Here is a 22,183-nt window from a genome sequence, read left to right on the forward strand (position 1 = left end):
GTTTTCTTTAACTTGCTTTCTCTGTTTGTGTGTTTGTCTTTCCAATCAAATCTTGCGATCGAAATTTCTGGCACTTCCCAGTTAGCTAGCGCGCTGAAATTTTCAGGGAAGCTTTCTTTTGGATGACCATTGAATATTCAATTGTTATTATTACTAAATTGATCAATGGAAACATTTTATTGAGCATTTTAGACCGCTATATAATCTATATATATAATTCTCCTCTGCTAGCCATTAGAAAAAAAACCAGCGACGCGTACCTCGCGCGCAGTGAAGCGAACGATCACATGTCGCCACAGGCTTAGGGGCAGATAATTTAGCTTGAACCGAGTTTAAACTTACAGGAGCGACGCGTACCTCGCGCGCAGTGAAGCGAACGATCCCACTTCGCCACAGGCTTAGGGACAGATAATTTAGTTTGAACCGAGTTTAAACTTACACGAGGTAGGCCAGTTTGGGGGAGACGATATGGTCGAGTGGTTGGGCACACGATTGCTATCCCACTCGACACGGGTTCAAATCTATGTGTTCTAGTCAGTAACGTATTCACACAACGTGTTTTTTACGAGTTGTCTTTTTACGAGTTGTCTTTTTACGAGTTGTCTTTTTACGAGTTGTCTTCGTTTACCCAAAAAAAGTGAAAAGATAAAATCGATAGCAAGATTTTAATGCAAACAAACAAAGACTAAAAAGTAGAAAATAATAATCATTAAAAAAGTTTTAAAAAACCCACGTTTTCTGATTGAACTAAAAAGTAGAAAATAAACGCTATACATCACAATAATGCAAGCGATCACTCTACTATAAGCGATCAAAAACGTGGGGCGCCGTGATTTTCTTACAGTTTCTAATACTGTTGACTCTCTACAAGCTCCCTAATAAAAGTCAATAGTATTATCTAATCAATAGTAATATAACTTTTACTTCGGCGCCCCACGTTTTTCATCGCTTATAGTAGAGTGATCGCTTGCATTATTGTGATGTATAGCGTTTATTTTCTACTTTTTAGTTCAATCAGAAAACGTGGGTTTTTTAAAACTTTTTTAATGATTATTATTTTTACTAGATCAAGTGAGTTGGCGCTCAGTAATGTGTTCAAAACTCATGACTTTCGAAATTTTAAAATATTAGTTTCCGAAATAAAGTACATTTTTCTGTTTTCATTATTTTGTCGATATTGTTTAGATCTGTACATTTGTAATCACACGAGACGTGTGTAGTGTTGTTTTAAGTAGGTCACCGTCTTAGTTTGGCTGTGTTAGCAGCGCAGCTGTTTTAGGAGGTGGAAAGCAACATTCGATTTGCTACATTTTGCTTTGATTTAACTAACTCATACTAACCTAGATCTAGAGAGTAATAACATGTCACCATGATATTTTAAGTTATTATTATTATTATTAGAGCGCGCTTTTTTTTCGCTGTTGTTTTTTAAAGTTTGTTTCAAGCGCCGGTGTGTAGACTGTTCAATTTCGTGCTGCGCTGTAGATTTAGTAAACATAAATCTAATTCGCATATAGAAGACAACTTCCGTACATTTCTGCCACTATATTCCATGTGTTAACTAATTTTAAAACTTAAAACAGTACAGGAGGATAAATCTGAACAGAAAGATGGCACACTCGGGCCTGTTAAATAATGCGTGCATTTTATTTCGAGGTGCTTATTCAAAGGGATCGAGATTGGCCGTCTTGTCATGTACAAATAGTTCTACATCTGGTTCTGGGTGGCAGAAAAAGGTAGGTGTTTGCTTTAACTGTTTTATACTTTTTTTCTTTTAATTTTATAGATCTATCTGCTATCGGTTAACTTAACGATTATGGCTAGATTTCTAGATCTAGATTAGTAAGTAAGCATTAGTAAGGTAAGTACAGTAGTCAGTAGACTTTGAGTAGTGAACTACCGCATTATTTGTATGTCACCGTTATGTGTGATTGATAGGCATACTAAAATTTAGACATCAAGTTTATAATAAAGTCATTAGTTCAATGCAATAATCTTTTTATCTTGAAATATCTGAATTGGCCTATGCATTTTAGAAACATACAACGAAGACTAAAATCTAAATCTAAATCTAGGCCGATTCTGTATTCCAGAAAAGGTTAAGGACGCTCATTTCACCTTGAACTTGACAACTAAGGTCAATTTTCTGTTCTGCCAAACTGAATGTCGCAAAAAAAAAATTTTGACTTCAAAATAATTTAGTTTAAATGTACTTTAACTTTAAATCAGACTATTTTATTATAGTCTATACTATTGTATGCCTATGGTATAGGCTACTACTATAACGCAGCATTGCTGGTTCTGTAAGCCTAGTATACAAGTTTTAACGACTAGTTTGAGATATATTTCTGGTGGGTGTGGGATGCTTAATATACATTTTCAGATGCTCCCTTTTCAAACCTTACGGTGCATGGGGCAGTTGAAGTAGAGTTAACCTGTTTCTGTGACCTTGACATAGGAATGGATAGTATGGTCATCACTACGCCCAGCCGCCTTTACTTTCCCTAACGTGATTTGTTTAGGAACTCATCAGAGCCGGGCAGACGTTCCACTGACTTGAGCCTCGAGTCACCCGGTGCGGCACTTAATGGTGTCATCCCCCCCCCCCCCCCCCAGAGGCGTAGCCACTCTTCACGGGGACAAACTTTCAATTTTTGATTTGCACCCCCCCCCCCTCAAATTTTTCTCTATATATTTTACTATTTTTTGCCTTGGTGTCACCCCCCTAAATGGTGTCACCCGGTGCGGTCCGCACCCCCTGCCCCCCCTCGCTACGCCTCTGATATAGGTCTATATGCCTTTATTTAAATAGCTATAAACTTAAAGCCTCGATCTTGTTGTTAAAAGCAAAAAATAAAAGTGCTGTTTTAATTAAGAAATACTTAAGGTAAGGAGACTGGGGTGTGAGTTCAAGTTGTAAATTCAGTGATGATTTAAGAAAGAGGGAGTGTGGGACACAAAATAAATTGTGTAATTATTCATGTTTCTTAGAACCAAATGGTGTAGTGGTTTATAAATATCTAAATGCCTAAAGGATATATATATATATATATATATATATATATATATATATATATATATATATATATATATATATATATATATATATATATATATATATATATATATAATTTAAATACAAAATGGTAACGGTTAACATACAAGTTATTTCTATTTTCACAGATCAAAGAACACAATGCACATTTTTCAACTTCTTCAAAGAAGCATGTTAGGTTCTGCACTACTGTGCAAGATGCTTTGGAAGGAGTAAGGGATGGAGATAAATTGCTTCTTGGTGGTATGTGTGACACAGTGACATATTTTATGTAACACAATGAGTTTAAAGCAACAGTTTGACTACCATTATTAGCTTCATTACCTAGGTCTACAAGAAACATTCTTTTAAAAAATTGTATGTTTAGTTTATGAATCATAAAAAGTAAACTGATAAACTGCTCACTGCTTAGCTATTTTGATTCACGTTAAAATGGCCACAAATTTAGGAAAACTTCTGAAATGAAGAAATTAACTTTCTTTTTGCTGAGTGTATAAGCCTAGTGATAGGATCTAAATTAGTTTAAGAACTGTATTAAAAATATATGGAACAAAAATTTTGCTGTCCAATATTTCTTTTTTTTTTTTTTTAAAATGTTGTTAACCATATATTTATTACTATAATTAATACCATTAAAACTTTTGGTTCAGGTTTTGGATTGTGTGGCATCCCTGATAGCTTAATTAATGGCTTGATTAAGATTGGTGCTAAAGACCTAACAATAATCAGCAACACAGCAGGAACTAAAGACTTTGGAATTGGCATTCTTTTAAGAGAACGTAGGGTGAGCTCAATTTTCTTTACCAGCAGGCACCATTATTGCTACAAGTTGGCCGTATGCATATTTTAAATATTTTTTACCAGCTTTTTTGTCCTAAAAATTTAGTTCCATATTAAATTTTTGTTAAATGTTTATTTTCATAAAGGGCTAAGTATTATTATTGGATGATGAAAATATAGAAATCTTGTATTGGAGTAGGCCTATTTGATATTTCATTTAATGCTTAAGATATTATTTACAGATAGTGGAATACTATTGCAGATTTTCTTCAATGATTATAGAACACAAATTGTTGTATGAGTTGGAGAAGGCCTTTTTGATAATATATTATAATATAAACAATTTAATATATTCCTTTGAGCTATTATTTGCAGATATCTGTCTGTTTTAATTTTCTTGAATGATGTTAGAACATACAGAAATTGTAGGTCTTGAAGTGTTTATTTTTAATTCATGTATGATATCATTTGTAGAGACTAAAATCTTTTGGGTGTTTCTTATTTAGGTGAAACGTATGATATCTTCATATGTAGGAGAGAACTATGAATTTGAGCATCAATATCTTTCTGGAGAACTTGAAGTGGAGCTGACACCACAGGTAGCATATAATCTCATAATTGTAATTACTAATCAAATATGAATAATTTGCTATATGACCAGACTAATTCCAAACTATTTTGACTAGGGGACTTTGGCTGAGAAGATAAGAGCAGGGGGTGCTGGGATAACTGCATTCTTCACCCCAACAGGCTATGGGTCATTGGTACATCTCGGAGGGGAACCCATCAAATACTCACCTGATGGGTCCATTGTTAAAGGAAGTAAACCAAAAGAGGTAACTAACCTAGGCATTTAGTTAAACATGGTGAATACAGAATTTCTGTAAGATGAGGACATCATTTAATTGAGTGGTAATGTGCAAGTTAGCAAACAAAACCCTAGCTAGAGTCTGTCATGCTTGTGTTAGGTTCCCTATCTAGAGTCTGTCAGGCTTGTGTTAAGTTCCCTATCTAGAGTCTGTCAGGCTTGTGTTAAGTTCCCTATCTAGAGTCTGTCAGGCTTGTGTTAGGTTCCCTATCTAGAGTCTGTCAGGCTTGTGTATTACATACTATTTATTTGTTTTCTTCAGGGCCTGTTGTAAAAGATGACTGCAGTTACGTTTTTATATTTTTATAAAATGCTTACATTGTTTCTTTTTGTGTTTTTTTATTTCATTATCTGGGCCTAAATCGCATGGGGATTTTCGTACTCTTAGTTGTGATAAAAGTTTCATAAAATGCTAAGTTGTTTTTTTTGTTTTTATGTAATTTATAAAGAAATCTTGTGTTGTAAATATATTTGTTTTGCAGGGCCGTGTTATTAATGGAATAGAGTGTATATTAGAAGAAGCCATCACTGGAGATTTTGCTCTAGTCAAAGCTTGGAAGGCTGATAAAGCTGGAAATTTAATATTTAGGTATATTTAACTTATTGTAATGTCAACATTCATTATAAATTGGAAGCATTAACCTTTTTTTTAATTTTGTGGTAACAAATTTTAAGCAATCCTAGAACATTTTTGTTTTATAGATAAATGTTAGTGTCTCTGATATTTGAATATAATGTTAATTTATGTAGAAAATACAGAAATGCACTTTTTAAATAAATACTTTGTTAAAAAAAAAAAATTCCAGACACAACAGTAATTCATTTTGTAAATTAAAAGGCTGCTATGATAAATTATTTTTTTAACTTTAATTCTTGTATCCAAAATAATTTAGTAATAGATTTTGTCAAACAAATACTGTGATAAATTATTTGTTCAGACAAATTCAATTAATATTTTCAAGATAATTTACTAATAGATTTTTTAAGAGCACACAATAATTTTTTTATTGACATAAAGTTTAGCAACAGGTTTTCCAATAAACGCCATGATAAATATTTCAGACGATCTGCTTCAAATTTCAACCCAGCTATGTGCAAAGCAGCAAGTATTACTGTGGCCGAGGTGGAGGAGATTGTGGAGGTGGGGGAGATAGAACCAGAGCATGTCCATGTCCCACACATTTATGTCAAGAGAATCTACAAACCACCTCGCACTGAAAAAAGAATTGAGGTAAACATTTGGTTGATTTTCTGGTAAAGGTTTATGATTTTTATCAGGTGTAAAAAAATGAAGCAATTTTATGTTTTATTTAGAAGCTGTTCATGTTTACATTTTAATCTAATGAAGAAATTGCGGTATGCTGAGCAAATTGAAAGTACAGACAACTCTGATCCAGCTTACAAAGTCAGAGAAAGGATTATCAAAAGAGCTGCGTGTGAGTTTGAAGATGGCATGTACTGTATCCTTTTGTCAAGACTGAATAGAAGTCATTTTTAGCGCAATTTCCATTCTGGAGAATTGCGTTTATTAACTCGTCATTTCTGGGAATGGATGGATGAATGTATGGATGTATGAATGTGTGTCCGGGCTTTAAGTCGTATCTCCTCCTCAACGAAGCAATATCGATGACTAGTTCCAAAAGCAATTATGTTAAGCAAGTTATGAGAATGAGCATAGGCCATAAAAATTCCGGGTTTCTTTCATGTATTTCCCGGAAAAGCCAAAAAACCTCGAAAAAATGCAGTTTTTGGCCCATATCTCGGCAACCAGACCACTTAGCGACTTGAAACATGTACCAATCGATTCCTGCCATAATTTAGAACAATATTGCCGAAGAAAGTTTTCAAAAATATCCTCTCGTTCGGTCACAAATTTTAAAATTACATAAACACCTACAAACCGATCGTTCTTCTAGCTTGAACGCACCCCAGCATTATACGTCAGAGCTATTTTTAGATAACATAAGGAAATTGCGCATAAATGTCACTAGACTTTTTTAATTAACTTGTTTTAGTAATCATTTACTAATGTCATTGTTTTTTTTTTTTGTTTTTTTAATTAACCAGTCCCTTGCAAAAATATCTTAGAAAAATAACTTAAATGTCCACTTCTTTCAGCTTTAAACAACTCAAGTTTTTCAGTAAAATTGAATAAGATGATTAGCTTTTTATTTTTTTTAAAACGTTTTTCTTTATTCTGTATTATATCAGGTTCTTTAGCTAAAAGAGATTTCTTTATTATTTAGTATTATATAGTTTAACTCTGAGACCAGTGTTCCCCTAAAGATCTGTCGTACTTTATCATTATAACTTCATGAGCTTGTGAAGAACTAGCTGGTATTTTTATAGCCGTGCTAAATATCCTTCCAAGCCATTATTATTTGTCATAATTATAGGGTGTTCTGGGTTATTAATCTATATTCACTTGATTTGGTGATTTGGTTTTTTTTATTTACTATAGAAAGAGTTATCTCAGTTTCTTTTCTAAAATATTAATTAATGTGGGTCAATATTATGTGACCCTATACTGATACATTTTTATTATAATTTACAAAAATATTTGTTAAAATTGACAAATAACAGCTTGATTTTAGTTTAAAAAATAATTATTTAAGAGAATACAGTTGCTGTAAACCTTAACGTCACCAAGTAAATCTTGGCATTGGAATACCAGTGCTGGCCAGCAACTTTGTCCAGCCTGGCATCAAAGTTCATTTGCAGAGTGAAAATGGAATATTAGGACTGGTGGGTTTTTAATAGATCTTATTTTTCAGAACAGAATTTGGGTCGGCGTGGTTGAGTCGGTAAAGCTCAAGGTTGCTAAACCGAAAAGTCTGGAGTTCGAACCCTCAGGCAGATGAGGCTCGTTAGCTGGGGACAGCCACTCTTCCATGAGAGACAACTCCAAAATCAAACAACTGCTGCCTTGTAGTTTGTAGTTTGTTCTTGGTTGGACAAAGGCTATGGAAGCAAATCCAAAAAGAAAAGCAGGCTGAAATCAGAGTCAATGGCCTCAATGGCGCATAACCAGTTGACACGTATCCTTAATTGTGTTGGAGGGGATCCCTTCCAACACTAAAATTAAGAACGAAGAATAAAGAATAAAAAAAAGAAGAAGAACAGAATTTGTATGTATATTAAAAAATCGTGTCTTTATTGCAAAGATTGAAGTAAATAAAGATGTTTTAGTTGTTAATCTAAAAAATATTTTTAGCTATTAATTATCAATCAATATATTTAACATTGTAGGGCCCTTTTCCGCACAAAGGTGAGGAAGATGCAGATTTGATTAATGCAGGTAAAGAAACAGTAACTTGCTTACCCGGGGGATCATTCTTCTCATCTGATGAATCTTTTGCCATGATTCGTGGGTAAGCATTACTTTTGGTTTAGTACAATCAAGTAAAATCTTCTATTGTACATGAAAATTGTATTTATGATGATGCTTTAAGATTTTGTATCCAATGAATAATGAGGCAACATTTTTTTAAGCTGAGCATGTTTACATAATTTATAATCTTAAAAAGAAATATTGTTAAGCTGAACAAATTGAATATAGAAACTCTGAACCAGCCTACATTTTTTAAAGTAAAGGGAATAGATTAAAACTAAAAGAAATATTGCATACAGTGTTGTGTAACTATTGCAGAGGCCATCTTTCAATGACTATTTTGGGTGCCATGCAAGTTTCACAGTATGGTGACTTGGCAAACTGGATGATTCCTGTAAGTCTGTGTATACCTTTAAAGTTATGATTAATGAGAAACTTTTTAATGTCTTGATAGTAATGCCTGAAGTGCATGTTGAATCTATTTTTACATCACAGGGCAAGAAGGTGAAAGGAATGGGAGGAGCCATGGATTTGGTCTCAAACCCCAAAACCAAAGTTGTGGTCACAATGGAACACACATCAAAGGTGGGGAACTTTAGAAATATGGCATACCAAAACAGTCACTTAAATTGTATAAAAAAAATTTTTTTGATTTTGTGTGGGTTTAGACATATACAATTAAAAATCACTTTGGACTTTTTCAGAATGGCAAGCCCAAAATTCTAAAGGAATGTACTTTTCCTTTGACTGGGCAGAAATGCGTGGACATGATCATCACCAACATGGTAAATGTTTTACCCTTGTTTGACTTAAAGTAAAGGTGTTATCCATTGTTGTCTACACAAATGAGAGATGATGTGGGGAATAATTGATTTTGTGGTTACATAGGGGGTTTGATGGATTTGTCTGGTACATAAGCATTGTAAAAGTAAAATTATCATAAAAACTTATGTTACAACACACACAAAATATTAATCTGTATATAAAATAAATCAAAGCATCAAAAAAATCAACAATAAGTAATTGCTGAAGGGAAGGAAAATAGCGGGTACAAAATTTACAAGCTGCATCTGACAACAAAAAATACTATACTAATAATAAAACGATTCTTTCCTTACCAAAAACTAATGTTAATAACGTTAATTTTTTTTTTCTCAAACTGGGCAAAAGTATAACAGTTGCATATCATAAAATATAATATTTCATTTAAATGCTTTTTTTTTGTTAAAAATAGTCTAGATTTTTCTTCTGATAATTGATGGTGGGCATTTCTGAAAAAATAAATCTGGATGTTAACTATTTGCAATGTACACATACACATTGCATATTACTGTATGAGAATATTGGAAATAATGTTGGTTGAGAGGACTAGATTGTGGGGAAGGGGTTGTGGCATTTTAAGTGGACATGTGGTTGACCCTTACTGTTCAATCAAAAATGTAAAAAGCTTAAAGCTACAAAACTTACATAGGGCTTACTTTTGTCTAATTACAACTTTAGTGCTGTCTAGAACATAAGTAATTCATGACAAATTTATTTTAGGGCGTCTTTAATGTAAGTAATAAACGAGGACTGACGTTAATAGAAATAGCTGAGGATGTAGAAATGGATGACCTGAAAGCTAAAACAGGATGTGATTTTAAGGTAATTGGATTTTTCAACAGTTATGTAATCAGCTTAAAGTTTTTGTAAAGAAAAAATATCAATACAAAATAGTTCTTGGTTTTTATTAAGTTTATTTCACATTTTCATACCAACAATCTTTATCTATTTTTCTTGTACTTTTATTTCTAAATAATTTATTGCAACTTCCTGTTGATCCTTAAACAAAAACATCCCAGACATTCATTAAGTTCTTTAGGATCTTTTTTTTTTTTAAAAAAGCTACCTAAATATTATTCACCAGATTTTTTCCTACGAAATAAATTACGTTATACAAAATTGCTGGATTGGACATGGTTTTCAAAAATGTAGAAATATGTCCATCATTTATTCTTCACATCTGCATATAATGTAGCATTGTTTGCATTTTTTTTTCAGGTTTCGTCTGATCTTAAGCCAATGCAGAGTGTGTGAATGTGGCATCACTGTGACTTTGTGCTGTTTGTCTGATTCTATATAAGGAATATATAGAAATAGGTCCTTGGTGTCTGTCTTGATTTGCCATCAGTTAGCTGTTATGTATGATCTGTCAGCTATGAACTGTTAACTTACTTGCAAATAAGTTGAATTTTTTTTTTTTTGGAAAACCTTACCCTTCGTAATTTATCATTATAAACAAGCATTTACGTTTAGGTTTCCTAGTCGTATGACATCTAACTTAGACTTGTTAATCATTCATTTGAATCATAATTATCAGTATTGTTTTAGTAGCTTATGAGTGCATTATATCTTTAAAGACAATAAGCTATGATATAGACCAGAATGTAGCCAAATATGATTATTTGAAAGTGAATTGTTGGAAACTAATAGTGGCATCTGTGGTAAAATTGTATAGACTTTTATATCTGTATGTGATTCCTTTTTTACAAGCCTATACACTTTAGTTGTTTATTATTTTTTACACTTAATTTATAGTTCTGTGTTGAGCCATATTGATCACAAATTTTCATGCACACGGTTTTTTTTGTTTTAATTATTAATCGGATATTAAATGTTTGCTCTAGAATCTCAAAACATGCTACTCAAACTAAAACAATTTTTTTATTTGTTCCACAATGATCAAATATTTTTTTTAGACGATATTATTGAAAACTATATGTATTCGGAAGTAACATTCCTAATATTTATAAAAATACTCAATTACTCAAAGCACCTTTTAACCTTGTATACATTTCTGAACAGGTGGGTAATTTAATGGTCAGAAAAGTGAAAACTTGTTAAATTGCTATTGCTAAAAAAAAAAAAAAAATTTTGGAATGTCTGTTCCATTATTCATTGGCTCATGGATCAATTATGATTTAATTTTATTGGCTTTTGATACTAACTCATGGAAGAATTATTAATAATTTTTACTTGACTTTGCTACAAACTGTTAAAATACACATGTTGAATCTCTGAATTATGGGTGATTATCTCATGCATCTAGATGTCTACTATTTACAATGGTCTAAATTAATCTTCTAGTTTTGGTTAATGCCTTAATCTTACCGAATTCTATTATTTATTTAGTTGTTAGAATATTACTGCTTAGAATAAATCATTATAATAAGTTTTTTTAAATAGAAAACTATTTGTTTACTTTGTATTGAATTCCTGTTAAAGTACTCATGTTTTATAAATTATGGCTCATCCAGCCATTTAAGCATCAGTCCTGTATGTAAACATTGTAAAGCGACTGAAAGTCTACTGTAGAATTTTTTAAAATTTTTGCTCAAATATGCAAGTTTGTTTCCTGAAAACAAGTTTATTTTTTAACTGAAATAAAATGTTTTGTTTTTCTTTTTTGTGGATCTATTTTGTTACAATTTTTGTTTTACACTATTGTTGTTTGTTTTATGAATTCTGGTTGTTTATTTTCACAATTTTTGCTTTAAAAGTTGTTGTTTTTTTTTTTCCTAAAAAAGGAACGGACTTAGTGCTAGAAAGTGGTCTGAACTAGAATTATTTAGTGGTGAAGCACTGCACTTACGAATGGTATGTAAATTGTCTATAAAAGTATTATTTACCAGCTGGCCAAAATAAAAAAATCTTGTGGTTCATATTCCCACAGATGGGATAGTGTGGCCTAGCAGTAGAGCCCTAGATTGCTAACCCAAAAGTATCAAGTTCAAATCCGGGTTCTAGTCAGTGGAACATCCCTTAGTCCACCTAGGACTGATGGATACCTAACTCACATTAGGTCATTAGGGAAAGTAAAGGTGGGTGAGCATAGTGCTGACCACATGATCCCTTCATATGCTGAGGTCAAGAAAATATTAACTCTACTTCATCTGTCTAATAAATTGCTAGGTCTTAAGAGGAATCTTTATACTCCCCCCCCCCCCCCCTTTGTGATCATTCTATTGTGCTAAATTAAAATAGCTTTAAGTGCCTAATACTTATTTAGTTTAGTAAATTATTTTCATATTAGTCTTAAAATATATAGTATTAAATTTTAACTTTAATTTTTTTAATTAAATGCTTTCAATGTAAGACATTACTATAGAATTTTACAATAGTCGCCGAAGCTTTGATTTTAAAATAATTCTAATAATTTGTGTCTGATATAGGAGGTAACTCCGTAAATTAAGAATGGTTGTAATATACATGTTATCGCCCTTTGCTAATTTCGTTTCTGACGTGGGTGATTTTAAATACTTGAATATGTCCGATTACGAATATAGTTCTGGTTGTTTACGCGTATATAGCGCATGTGGCTTTGTGTGGTCACAACAAATTTTAAGAGTACACGGCAAGTGTTGAAAAATTCTAAATGTTTTTGTAAAGTACAACGAATATAAATATTAGGCGTGTAGGCCTATGTTTTAAAAAAAAACAAAAAACTATTATCTGAAAAATGTGAATTCAAATGAAATCCAAATAACATTATTTATAAACCCATATTTATTTTGCAATTACTTCCCCTCTTATCTTCTCAATCTCCAGCAGACAAAAAAAAATTAAGCTAAAACTGGGTTCTTACCTTAGATGACCTTCAAATGTATATTTAGGTTACCCTTGGTCTTCTCTTCCCGCCCCCCCCCCCTCCTCTCTCCCCAAGTCTGCCCGTCGCTAAACTTGGCCTACTAATACAGTTTCCAGACGACTGTGCGTTAGAAATCTAACAGACAACGGCCAAGCTAAACTTTGCCGCCGCGCTAAAAAAAAATAATTGTAACACCGGTCTAAAGAAACCTCGACGTTTTCTTGAACTGTCGAATGTTTCAAAGTATTTTAACTGTACTGAATGCAAAAGAAATTTGAATAGTATATGCTGGTTTCATCGGAAGTTGTAGAACTAACATCAATGCACTTTCTGTTTTCAGAATGTATGCTTAGTTCAAATAGTTGAAATGTGTGAAATGTGTATGCCTCACGCAGTTTTGTATGTCACTGAAAGCAACACTGTCAATAAAGGTAAAAATATAGATAATGGCGTTAATCAAGGAAAAGGCAAATCGATAAAAACTACCCCTAATCTCCCCCCCCCCCCCCCCCCCCCCCCCAAAAAAAAAATTTTTTACATACGTTAAACTCGGTCAGCAAATGATTTTGCCTGCTTTTTAAAAATCGCACAGTTCGCGCTCCGCTTACTGTGCGTTATTTACCTGTATGACGTCAATCGGTTACCTTTGGCGGTAATCTCTCCAGTATGGAACCAATGGATCAAACCTACCTGTTCGACCTTAATCTATTGATTCGTGTACCCTCTTTTGTTTGTACGGGGTTGTTGTGTTGGTTTGTTTGCTAGGTGTAGTGTAAATGTGAGAATCGTTTAGAGTGGGCGATCACGCTGACAAATCGCAATTAGTTCCCTTGTTTGATTAAATCTTTAAAATATGAAGAACGCTTGAAATACTGAATTTCTTAGAAAAATACGAGTAAAATTAAAATTAATTATATAGATAGATAATTGTACTTCTGTATAGGCTTTCTTTCAGACAGTTTTCTTCCAAAGAGGAGGGGGGTTGACTTACACTAATACCTATAAGTTTTTATTTTCAATATATTATATATTTTTTTCTATTTCGTGCGGGGGAGGGGACGCTATATATGCTCCTCCCCCCCATACACACCCACACACTGGTGAGATGTCTGAAAGAAACACTATTTCTGTTTATCCCTTAGTATTGAAATACTTGCAAACGTAATAGTAGAATGGAAAAACACAAATAACAACCCGGGAATTAAGCGATATCTTTATACAGGTTAGAGATCAGGCCTAGCTTTCCTAATCCTACAATAAATCTAGAAGCAGGCGAGTAGGCACAGAATATTTAAAATTGTTTTCAATTGTTTTAATAAAAACAAGGAATTGTTTCATTAAAAAAAAGAACCCATTAGAAATTGTCCAAGCTAGCAAAAATATGTACCGAAATTTGCAATGGTGGAAAGTCTGTCTTATCAGTGGCGTAGCGAGGTCGGGTGTCATCCGGTGCGGCACTTAATGGTGTCACCCCCCAGAGGCATAGAGACCCTTCCCAGGGACAAACTTTCAAATTTTCGATTTGCACCCCACCCCCTCAAACTTTCGATTTGCACCCCCCCCCCTCGAGTTTTCGATTTGCACCCCCCCCCTTCAGACTTTCGATTTGCACCCCCCCCCCTCGAGTTTTTCTCTATATATTTTGCTATTTTTTGCCTTGGTGTCACCCCCCCTAAATGGTGTCACCCGGTGCGGTCCGCAACCCCCGACCCCCCCCCCCCCCTCGCTACGCCCCTGCCGAAATTTGCAATGGTGGAAAGTCTGTCTTATCACCCTTTAATACTGATGGTTGAAGTAGCGTACAGAAAATACCCTATCAAAACCTGACAGGGAGTGTTGCATCACCTGCGGGTACTGACAACCCAAACCCGTCATGGTTGGTGATTTCGTGAACAGCACACTTGGATAGCCATCTATCCGGTCTAGCGTGTGGTCCAGGACCCACGGCTAAACCAACACTCGACTTCCTAGTTCATGAAATAATAACCCAATGCCCTTGCAGTGGGGTAGAAATTTAAAGGACAGACGTTAAGAATGTTATGCGTTAAAAATCAAATATGGCTAGCTAAATCAAAATGGAAATTGAAGGGCATATTTTGTCGATTCGCGTAGGCCTAACTATTCCAATTGTTGCGATTACGGGGAGGGGGTGGGTCTACTGCAGTTCGATAAAACATACGTGGTGTGCTGTTTGGTTGGAGACATTGATTTCGGTGAATCGCAATTCACATTTATGCCGGAGAATTAAATTGCAATAGAATTATAAAGCGTATCCCATTACAGGTTCTCCAAGTTCCTGATTCTAGATAGACCTACTAATCTGATATAGAGACTATAAAATATTTTCAGTCTGAGAAGTGTGCTTCGTTCCAAGAACAGACACATTTCCTATTGAAGGCCCTATTATTAGCTTACATTTAGTTAATATTTTTATTCGCAAAGTGTTTTTTAGCTTTTAGGGAATGTATTCCAAATTAGATGGCTATAGACTATAGATATGCCTAACTCATGTTTTATTTTTATTAATAAAAGCAAGGAAATACATTTCTTAGGTAAATCTACTAAAGCGTATTAGTTAAGTTTACACAAAGTAAAAACCAGACGTATTGCATCATCGTTTTGGTCCCACCCAGAGGCGTAGCGACCCTTAACGGCGCCCGGGGACAAACTTTCAATTTGGCGCCCCCCCCCCCCCCCCATATTTTTTGTAATATTTATAATGCAAAACTGCAGCTAAAATGAGCTTTTAATTTTTGTACAACCCATTTTGGCGCCCCCTACGGTCGGCGCCCGGGGACATATGTACCCCCCCCCCCCCCCCGCTACGCCTCTGGTCCCACCAAGCCTTAGTGAAGTAGGCCTGAAATATTTTCCTCATTACCCTCTGATGTTTGTTCGTTAAAGGTGACCTCTGCTGTGACCTACCCCGGTCTATATATTGTTTCAGGAAATGTAGCGACACGCATGGGCCACAGGTTTTTTTTTTTCGATTGCATAATTGCTCTGGTGGATCATTCATTAGGAAACACGTGTGTTGTTTTGAACACACCAAACGTGTCGCTCCATTCAGTTACAATATACGCAGACAATACGCAGACAATACTAGCCTAGCATTATGAAGTGTTGCAGTATTGTTAGGCTTAATATTTTTATAGTGTATTGGCTGAAATCTATTGTATTGTTAAAAGCTAGCAGCAGACAAGCGTTGTATGCTAATCATATGAGGGGTATTGCGATTGACAACCATTGGTATACAGAGTTTCTTCCAGGCATCTCTTCGTAGGGGGGGGGGTCAGAGCCGCCCCCCCCCCCCGAAGAAAGTCTACCGCCCCCCCCTCAGAAGGAGATGGATTTTATATAGTAAACATACACTTTTACTTGTGTCCGCCCCCCCCCCCGAAAAATGTTGACCGCCCCCCCCCCCCCCCGGAGAAAAAAGTCTGGGAGAAACACTGGTGGTATAGCTGTTGCTGTTTCATACTAAAATACTCTTAGACTTGAGCCTAGATTGCATAAGCACTTTCTCACCTTTAGTACGATAGCATTCTAATTATAGCAACACAAGCTGAATTTAAAGACAGAAAAAAAGTCGTTTATATTTTATCTCTTTCAAAAGCATGGTCAAATTGAGGTTAAAAAATGATAAAATCCGCATTTTGTAACTTTTTTATTTTTTATTTTTTTTTTACTGTACTTTAGAACAGGTGTTGTGGTGTTCACGATGTCGGTATTTTTTGATCGAAATAAATGGAATTCATAAATTTAAAAGTTTTCTTATCTGTCAAAACTTTCCGCTGGTCTGGTAGTCTTCTGTTGGCTGTCACTGTTGCGCACAGCTTACGCAATTAAAAGAAAATTGGTGTCGTACTTTTGTCCGACTAATTCAGGATAATGATCCTTAGGGCGCCTTGATTTTGTCCCGCTAGTGCAGGGTAATGCCACGACGGCGCACTGACTGTATCCTACTATTACAGGGTAATGATCCTTAGGGCGCCTTGTGTAGTTCATGCTGCCCTAAGCTCTTCTGGCAAGTCGACAAGAGTGAGTACATGTTTCGTCTGGCGTCGAGGAGAAATAAGATCTGGAAATCATCTTCACTGCAGCAGAGAACCAAAATAAGGATTTTTAAGTCTAATGTACGTTCTGTACTCCTCTATGCTGCAGAGTCATGGGAACTAAACAAGAAAGGAGAGAGCCGACTCAGAGGCTTTGAAAGAAGATCCCTCCAACGTATCCTCAGAATAAAGTGGGACGACAAAGTCCCGAACAAGGAAATACGACACAGGTTTAAACGACATTGTTTCAGAAGTACGAATGAGGAGATGGAGATGGCTGGGTCATGTCCTTCACGTTAACAGAAGAAGACTCCCCAACATGGCGCTGAAGTGGACTCCGCCTGGAAAACTAAAGAGAGGAAGACCACTGGGAACATGGAGGAGAGAGATGGAAGAAGAAGTGCTGGCTACTGGCAAGACCTGGCATGAATTGAAGTGGCTCGCCTAGGACAGAGTGGAATGGAGGAGATTTGTTGCTGTCCTATACTCCACAGGGAATTACGAGGATTTAGTAAGTATGAAGGAGAAATATCGTTCGTCTTCAGAATCAGATCACACTGGTAAATAAATGGTGGGCGGCGAGAGGAAAGTATTTAGTGTAACATAGATCAGACGCGGCTTTACGCTCATTCTGTTACAGATTAGACCAATGGGGACTTTTTTTCAAAACTTTGTTTTAAATCTTTGCAAAAGGAAGAAAACAAAATGGGGTTTTCCAACTTTTAACCACATTTAGCATTGAATCATATATACTCTGCAGAATTCTACCGCTATAACAGGATATGTTGTCTGGTTTCACACACACAACACACACACAAACACACATACGTACATACATACATGCACACACATATACATACACACACGTCAAACAGGACTCAGTTTACTGACTACACACATGCACACCGGATACGAATTTTTTAGTCTGTCCAATGTGGCAAGTCAAACACTTCCTGGACACCCAGTTTTCAAAGTTCTGACATCACATGCCAGGTTTTCCAAGGCCCACCAGTGTAAAAATAATATGTCACTTATGTTGTGTCGGCGTGCGCCCACATACCTGCACACGTCTATCAACCCCACCCCCCACCCCACCCCCCTTCCGTAACAAAACTATATACAATATATACAAAATATAGCTTCAACCAGCCTACACGAAACTTTCGATTGCCATCCCCCCTCACTGCAAGTGACCATTTTAGTTGTTGTGCTATCAGCATTGGAAGACAATGACACAATTGTGTTGCTATAGCCTCTGTATGTCACGGCAATATCCACTGATGTTACCTCTTTAGACTTCAGTGCTGCCGTCAATGTGAGAGGGGGGGGGAACATTGAACGACACACACGTGTAGGCTTATACTATGCCTGTAAAGATTACACCAAGGGTAACTTGACAAATGTCAACAAAGTATTTTGATTGACTATAGTCACCAGTCAAGACATAGGTGTGTCGGCGTTGCACGGTTAAAAACTTCGATCACGCATATGCTTCACCTAACTAGATCTAGTGTCAACTGGAAATGCTTACTTGTAAAATCCAGATTATATTTCTACAGCAAAGAACTCAATTCTTTGTACTGCACGTACAAAATAATGAAAGCTGGTGCTTTTTGCTCTTTCTCTTTTTGTTATCTTTCCGTAGCTTATCGGCTTCTGGATAGAATTTTTTTTTTTTTTTTTTTTTTTTTTTTGCAAGCAAGGAGGTAACGGGAAGCCAAAATTTTAATAGACAAGTTATTGAAGAAAGTACAATATAAAATCAGTACTTCTGTTTTGCTCATGTTTTTTCCATCTCTCTGAAGCTAATTTTATCGGCCAAAATTTTACTATACAAGTTATTGAAGAACTTTCTCCAGAATTTTTATCTGTCTAAAGCAGGGGTTCCCAACCTTTTTTGACTCTAGAGCACATTCTAAAATATCGATTTGCACCCCCCCCCCCTCAAATTTTCGATTTGCACCCCCCTCCCCTCAAAATTTTGATTTCCATCCCCTTCAACCATTCAATAATGTTTATTAAAAAATTCTGTCTCTATCGAATAGTGAGAGGCGGGCACATACGAATCGTTCGGCGGGCGACATGGCGCCCGCGGGCACGGGGTTGGGAACCCCTGGTCTAAAGTCTAAACTATAAGCAGAAGTTTTGGTCGGGCACGCAATTTAAGTTATCCAAGAGGACTAACGATTAGCAAAGTCCAAACAAATCTCCACAGTGTTTTCTGTCATAGACTTGAAAATAAAAACATATTTTGAATAAATAGCTTGGACCCTTTTAGCATATGTTTTCTTTCACCTTCTGTAAAACGACAGGTGAAATTAATACACCAGCAAGCGGTCAACTTCGATGTCAGCATTTCTTATCATGCAGGTAATTAGAAAACTGCCGAAATAAACATCTTTAAGTAGGGCTAGGGTCGATTCTTGTCGCACGGGGGCAGTGCTGATAGTGCTGATTACCACTGAATTACGCCAGAATATGTACACAGCTAGACGCACTGGGAGGGGGTGCATACCATCTATTCCCCCGCCCATATCAAAATAATACTTTGATACTAAAGCACTATCGCCCAAGACAGTGCCTTCACTGTGTCGGGTGTGGTAACTGAGAGTGTCTCCCCGCACCGCCCCCCCCCCCTTCCCTTCCCATCACACCAACACCCCCTCAAAAAAATTGCATTTTTTGTTTGCAGTCACCCTTCTCCCATATTATTTTGTTATTAAATGAATAAACTAGGGTAGATGAGGGCTCGTTGGCTGGGGGACAGCCCAGAGGCCGTAGCGAGGGGGGGGGGGCGGGTGGGGGGGGGACATATGTCCCCGGGCACCGACCTTAGGGGGGGGGCGCCACAATTGAAAGTTTGAGGGGGGGGGTTGCAATGAAAAGTTCGAGGGGGGGTGCAAATCGAAAGTTTGAGGGGGGTGCAAATGAAAAGTTCGAGGGGGGGGTGCAAATCGAAAGTTTGAGGGGGGGGTGCAAATGAAAAGTTCGAGGAGGGGGGGGTGGCAAATCGAAAATTTGCTCCCGAGGGGGGCGCCAAATTGAAAGTATGTTCCCCGGGCGCCGGGAAGGGTCGCTACGCCTCTGGGACAGGCCACTCTTCTTGGAGAGACAACTCCAAAATCAAACAACTGCTCGCCTTGGTTGGACAAAGGCTATGGAAGCAAATCCAAAAAGAAAAGCAGGCTGAAATCGGAGTCAATGGCCTCAATGGCGCATAACCAGTTGACACGTATCCTTAATTTTGATGGGGGCGTGGTGGAGTCGGCAAAAGCTCATGGTTGATAAATCGAAAAAAAAGTCTCGAGTTCAAACTTTTCTGGCAGATAAGGCTCGATCACTTCCAACACTAAAAATTAAGAACGAAGAGGATGAAGAAGAAATGGATAAAACATTGATTTGGACAGTAGATTTAAAGTTTTTTTTTTCTGTGGTGGTGTCACCCCCAATAGGGCTTTACCCAGTGCTGATCGCCCCCCCCCCCCTTCCCCGTACACGCCTTGTGGCGCCACTAGCCCAGGGCATTGTCCCCTCCTTTCTCACAAAACTGTCAATGAATAGCTAAATATTAATTGTTTACTGTAAATTGTGAATAATAAATGTCAAATCTTCCTGGTTATAGGAGTGTTCAACTTCACCCACAGTCCTGATCCACAGTCCTCCCCCCCACCTACCTCCCCCACCATCCTCCCCCACCTACCTCATCCACAGCCCCCCCCCCCCCCCCACCGTCCTCACCCATTGTCCTCACCCACAACATCAACCATCTACCTCCCCACCGTCCTCACCCATCGTCCTCACCCCACCGTCCTCACCATCACATCAACCACCCTACCTCCCCCACCGTCCTTACCCACATCCCTCACCCACCGTCCTCACCCACCGTCCTTACCCCACATCCCTCACCCACCGTCCTTACCCACATCCCTCACCCACCAAGAAGACAATGGCGAAAACTGCGGGTTTTTTTTTTTCAACCACAGGTAAGTTTAAAATATTTTTAACACACCTTCGTTGAATGTAACATGTCGAGATTTCAATACCTGGGAACGTGGAGGGGGGGGGGGGGGGGGGGTAGGTCTACGACAAGGATAGAAAACAAAACAATCTGGCTTGTGCTAGGTATTCAACATTTCCTTCGGCTCAATGTTTTGTTAGGTTAGTGACACTGTTATCATTGCACATAGCAGGATTTGATAGAAGTTTATTCAAATAAAGCCCTATTATCTAAAAAAAACATTGTATAACACGTTGTAAATAACATTGTAGGTAACGACAGTCTTATTTGGAGCAATGGGGAAAACAAATTATTATGCTTTCACTCTTCGCTATGCTTAAAGCGCCGCTCTTAGTATAACGTCCAGGTTTTTAAATAGTCGCAACGTCCTCGATCTGATATTTCATCTAAGCAAACCATGGCGTTGAAACCAGATAGTTTCTTTCATGCATCTGTTCGGGTGGGGGTGGGGGGGGGGGTGAGCAGAGTTTCTTCCAGGCATCTCTTCGAAAAGTCTACCGCTCCCCCCCTAAAATACCAAGTGCCCCCCCTCAGAGGCGTAGCGACCCTTCCCGGCGCCTGGGGACAAACTTTTCAATTTGCATCCCCCCCTCAAGATTTCGATTTGCACCCCCCCCCCCCCCCCCCCCCCCCAAACTTTCGATTTGCACCCCCCCCCCTCGAGATTTCGATTTGCAACCCTCCCCCCCCTCAACCTTTCAATTTATTTTTCCCAACCCATTTTGGCGCCCCCTAAGGTTGGCGCCCGGGGACATATGTCCCCCCCCCCCCCGGCTACGCTACTGTGCCCCCCCCCCCCGGAGAAAAAAAGTCTGGAAGAAACACCTGGGGGTGAGGAATGGGGAAAGGGTGGGAGTGGTCGTGCCCCATGAAGCAAAATCACAGCAACAAGAAAATGCTATCAACAATTCCTTACTCTTGAAAATAGATCTATTGACCTTAGCCATCTTCGGATGCCAAGTCGCAATGACATGGTGAGGCATTCACCCTTCTAAAGTTATATATAATCGATATTTTTAATGGATGTCTGCTTAAGCCTGCATCAATTTATTTCCACCATTTTAACCAAAATAATGTGCTGCTATTAAATAAATCTACCCTTTTTAAACTCATGCATATAAAAGTCAGTTATAAAAACAGATGTTACAGCTCCCCGTCGTTCTACCGACACAGGGGATCTAGATCTAGATCTGTGTTAGCGCTAAATAAAAATCACACACCGTACCGCTTTCATTCATAATGGTTGCGTCATCAAGGAATGAGGTTAAACCGACATTTTTGTTCCCCATTGGTTGCTCGTGATTGTTATTTAATACTCGATTACAGAGTCTCCAAGAAAAGCATAAGTGATTAATTGAAATCAGAGTATTGAAAACAACAAGTAATTACTTAAGCCTAGACTACAAAAGCTTATACGTAATATAGACCTCTTAAAAACGTTGATGTTTA

At 37.1% G+C, this 22,183-nt stretch overlaps 1 protein-coding gene across 3 annotated transcripts; it reads left to right on the forward strand.

The window, feature by feature from the left end:
• The first annotated feature begins 1,161 nt into the window (after nucleotides 1–1,161).
• LOC131946232 (succinyl-CoA:3-ketoacid coenzyme A transferase 1, mitochondrial) lies at nucleotides 1,162–11,474 on the forward strand. 3 transcript variants are annotated; one of them, XM_059306911.1, is made up of 16 exons: nucleotides 1,162–1,282; nucleotides 1,584–1,736; nucleotides 3,184–3,298; nucleotides 3,706–3,839; nucleotides 4,342–4,434; nucleotides 4,522–4,671; nucleotides 5,186–5,292; nucleotides 5,766–5,934; nucleotides 6,052–6,163; nucleotides 7,354–7,448; nucleotides 7,953–8,074; nucleotides 8,353–8,428; nucleotides 8,530–8,619; nucleotides 8,739–8,819; nucleotides 9,577–9,678; nucleotides 10,075–11,474. In XM_059306911.1, the coding sequence occupies exons 2-16, from the start codon at nucleotides 1,611–1,613 to the stop codon at nucleotides 10,108–10,110; spliced, it is 1,608 nt and encodes a 535-aa protein (XP_059162894.1). In that variant the 5' UTR covers nucleotides 1,162–1,282; nucleotides 1,584–1,610; the 3' UTR covers nucleotides 10,111–11,474. The 3 variants fall into 3 exon arrangements, with proteins under 3 accessions (XP_059162894.1, XP_059162893.1, XP_059162895.1); XM_059306910.1 differs by having other exon boundaries at nucleotides 1,210–1,353; XM_059306912.1 differs by having other exon boundaries at nucleotides 1,250–1,282; nucleotides 1,589–1,736.
• The last annotated feature ends 10,709 nt before the right edge of the window (nucleotides 11,475–22,183 follow it).

The sequence above is a fragment of the Physella acuta genome, unplaced genomic scaffold (assembly GCF_028476545.2).
Source record: "Physella acuta isolate Inbredline_101_S28 unplaced genomic scaffold, ASM2847654v3 ptg000548l, whole genome shotgun sequence".
In the NCBI taxonomy this organism is placed as follows: domain Eukaryota; kingdom Metazoa; phylum Mollusca; class Gastropoda; family Physidae; genus Physella; species Physella acuta.

Bases quoted from the DNA above. Each gene is read 5' to 3' on its own strand.
- LOC131946232 (XM_059306911.1), top strand. From the start codon at position 1,611: ATGGCACACTCGGGCCTGTTAAATAATGCGTGCATTTTATTTCGAGGT. The intron at 8,429-8,529 runs GTAAGTCTGTGT...TTTACATCACAG, and splicing joins TGGCAAACTGGATGATTCCT to GGCAAGAAGGTGAAAGGAAT. The intron at 8,820-9,576 runs GTAAATGTTTTA...AATTTATTTTAG, and splicing joins ACATGATCATCACCAACATG to GGCGTCTTTAATGTAAGTAA.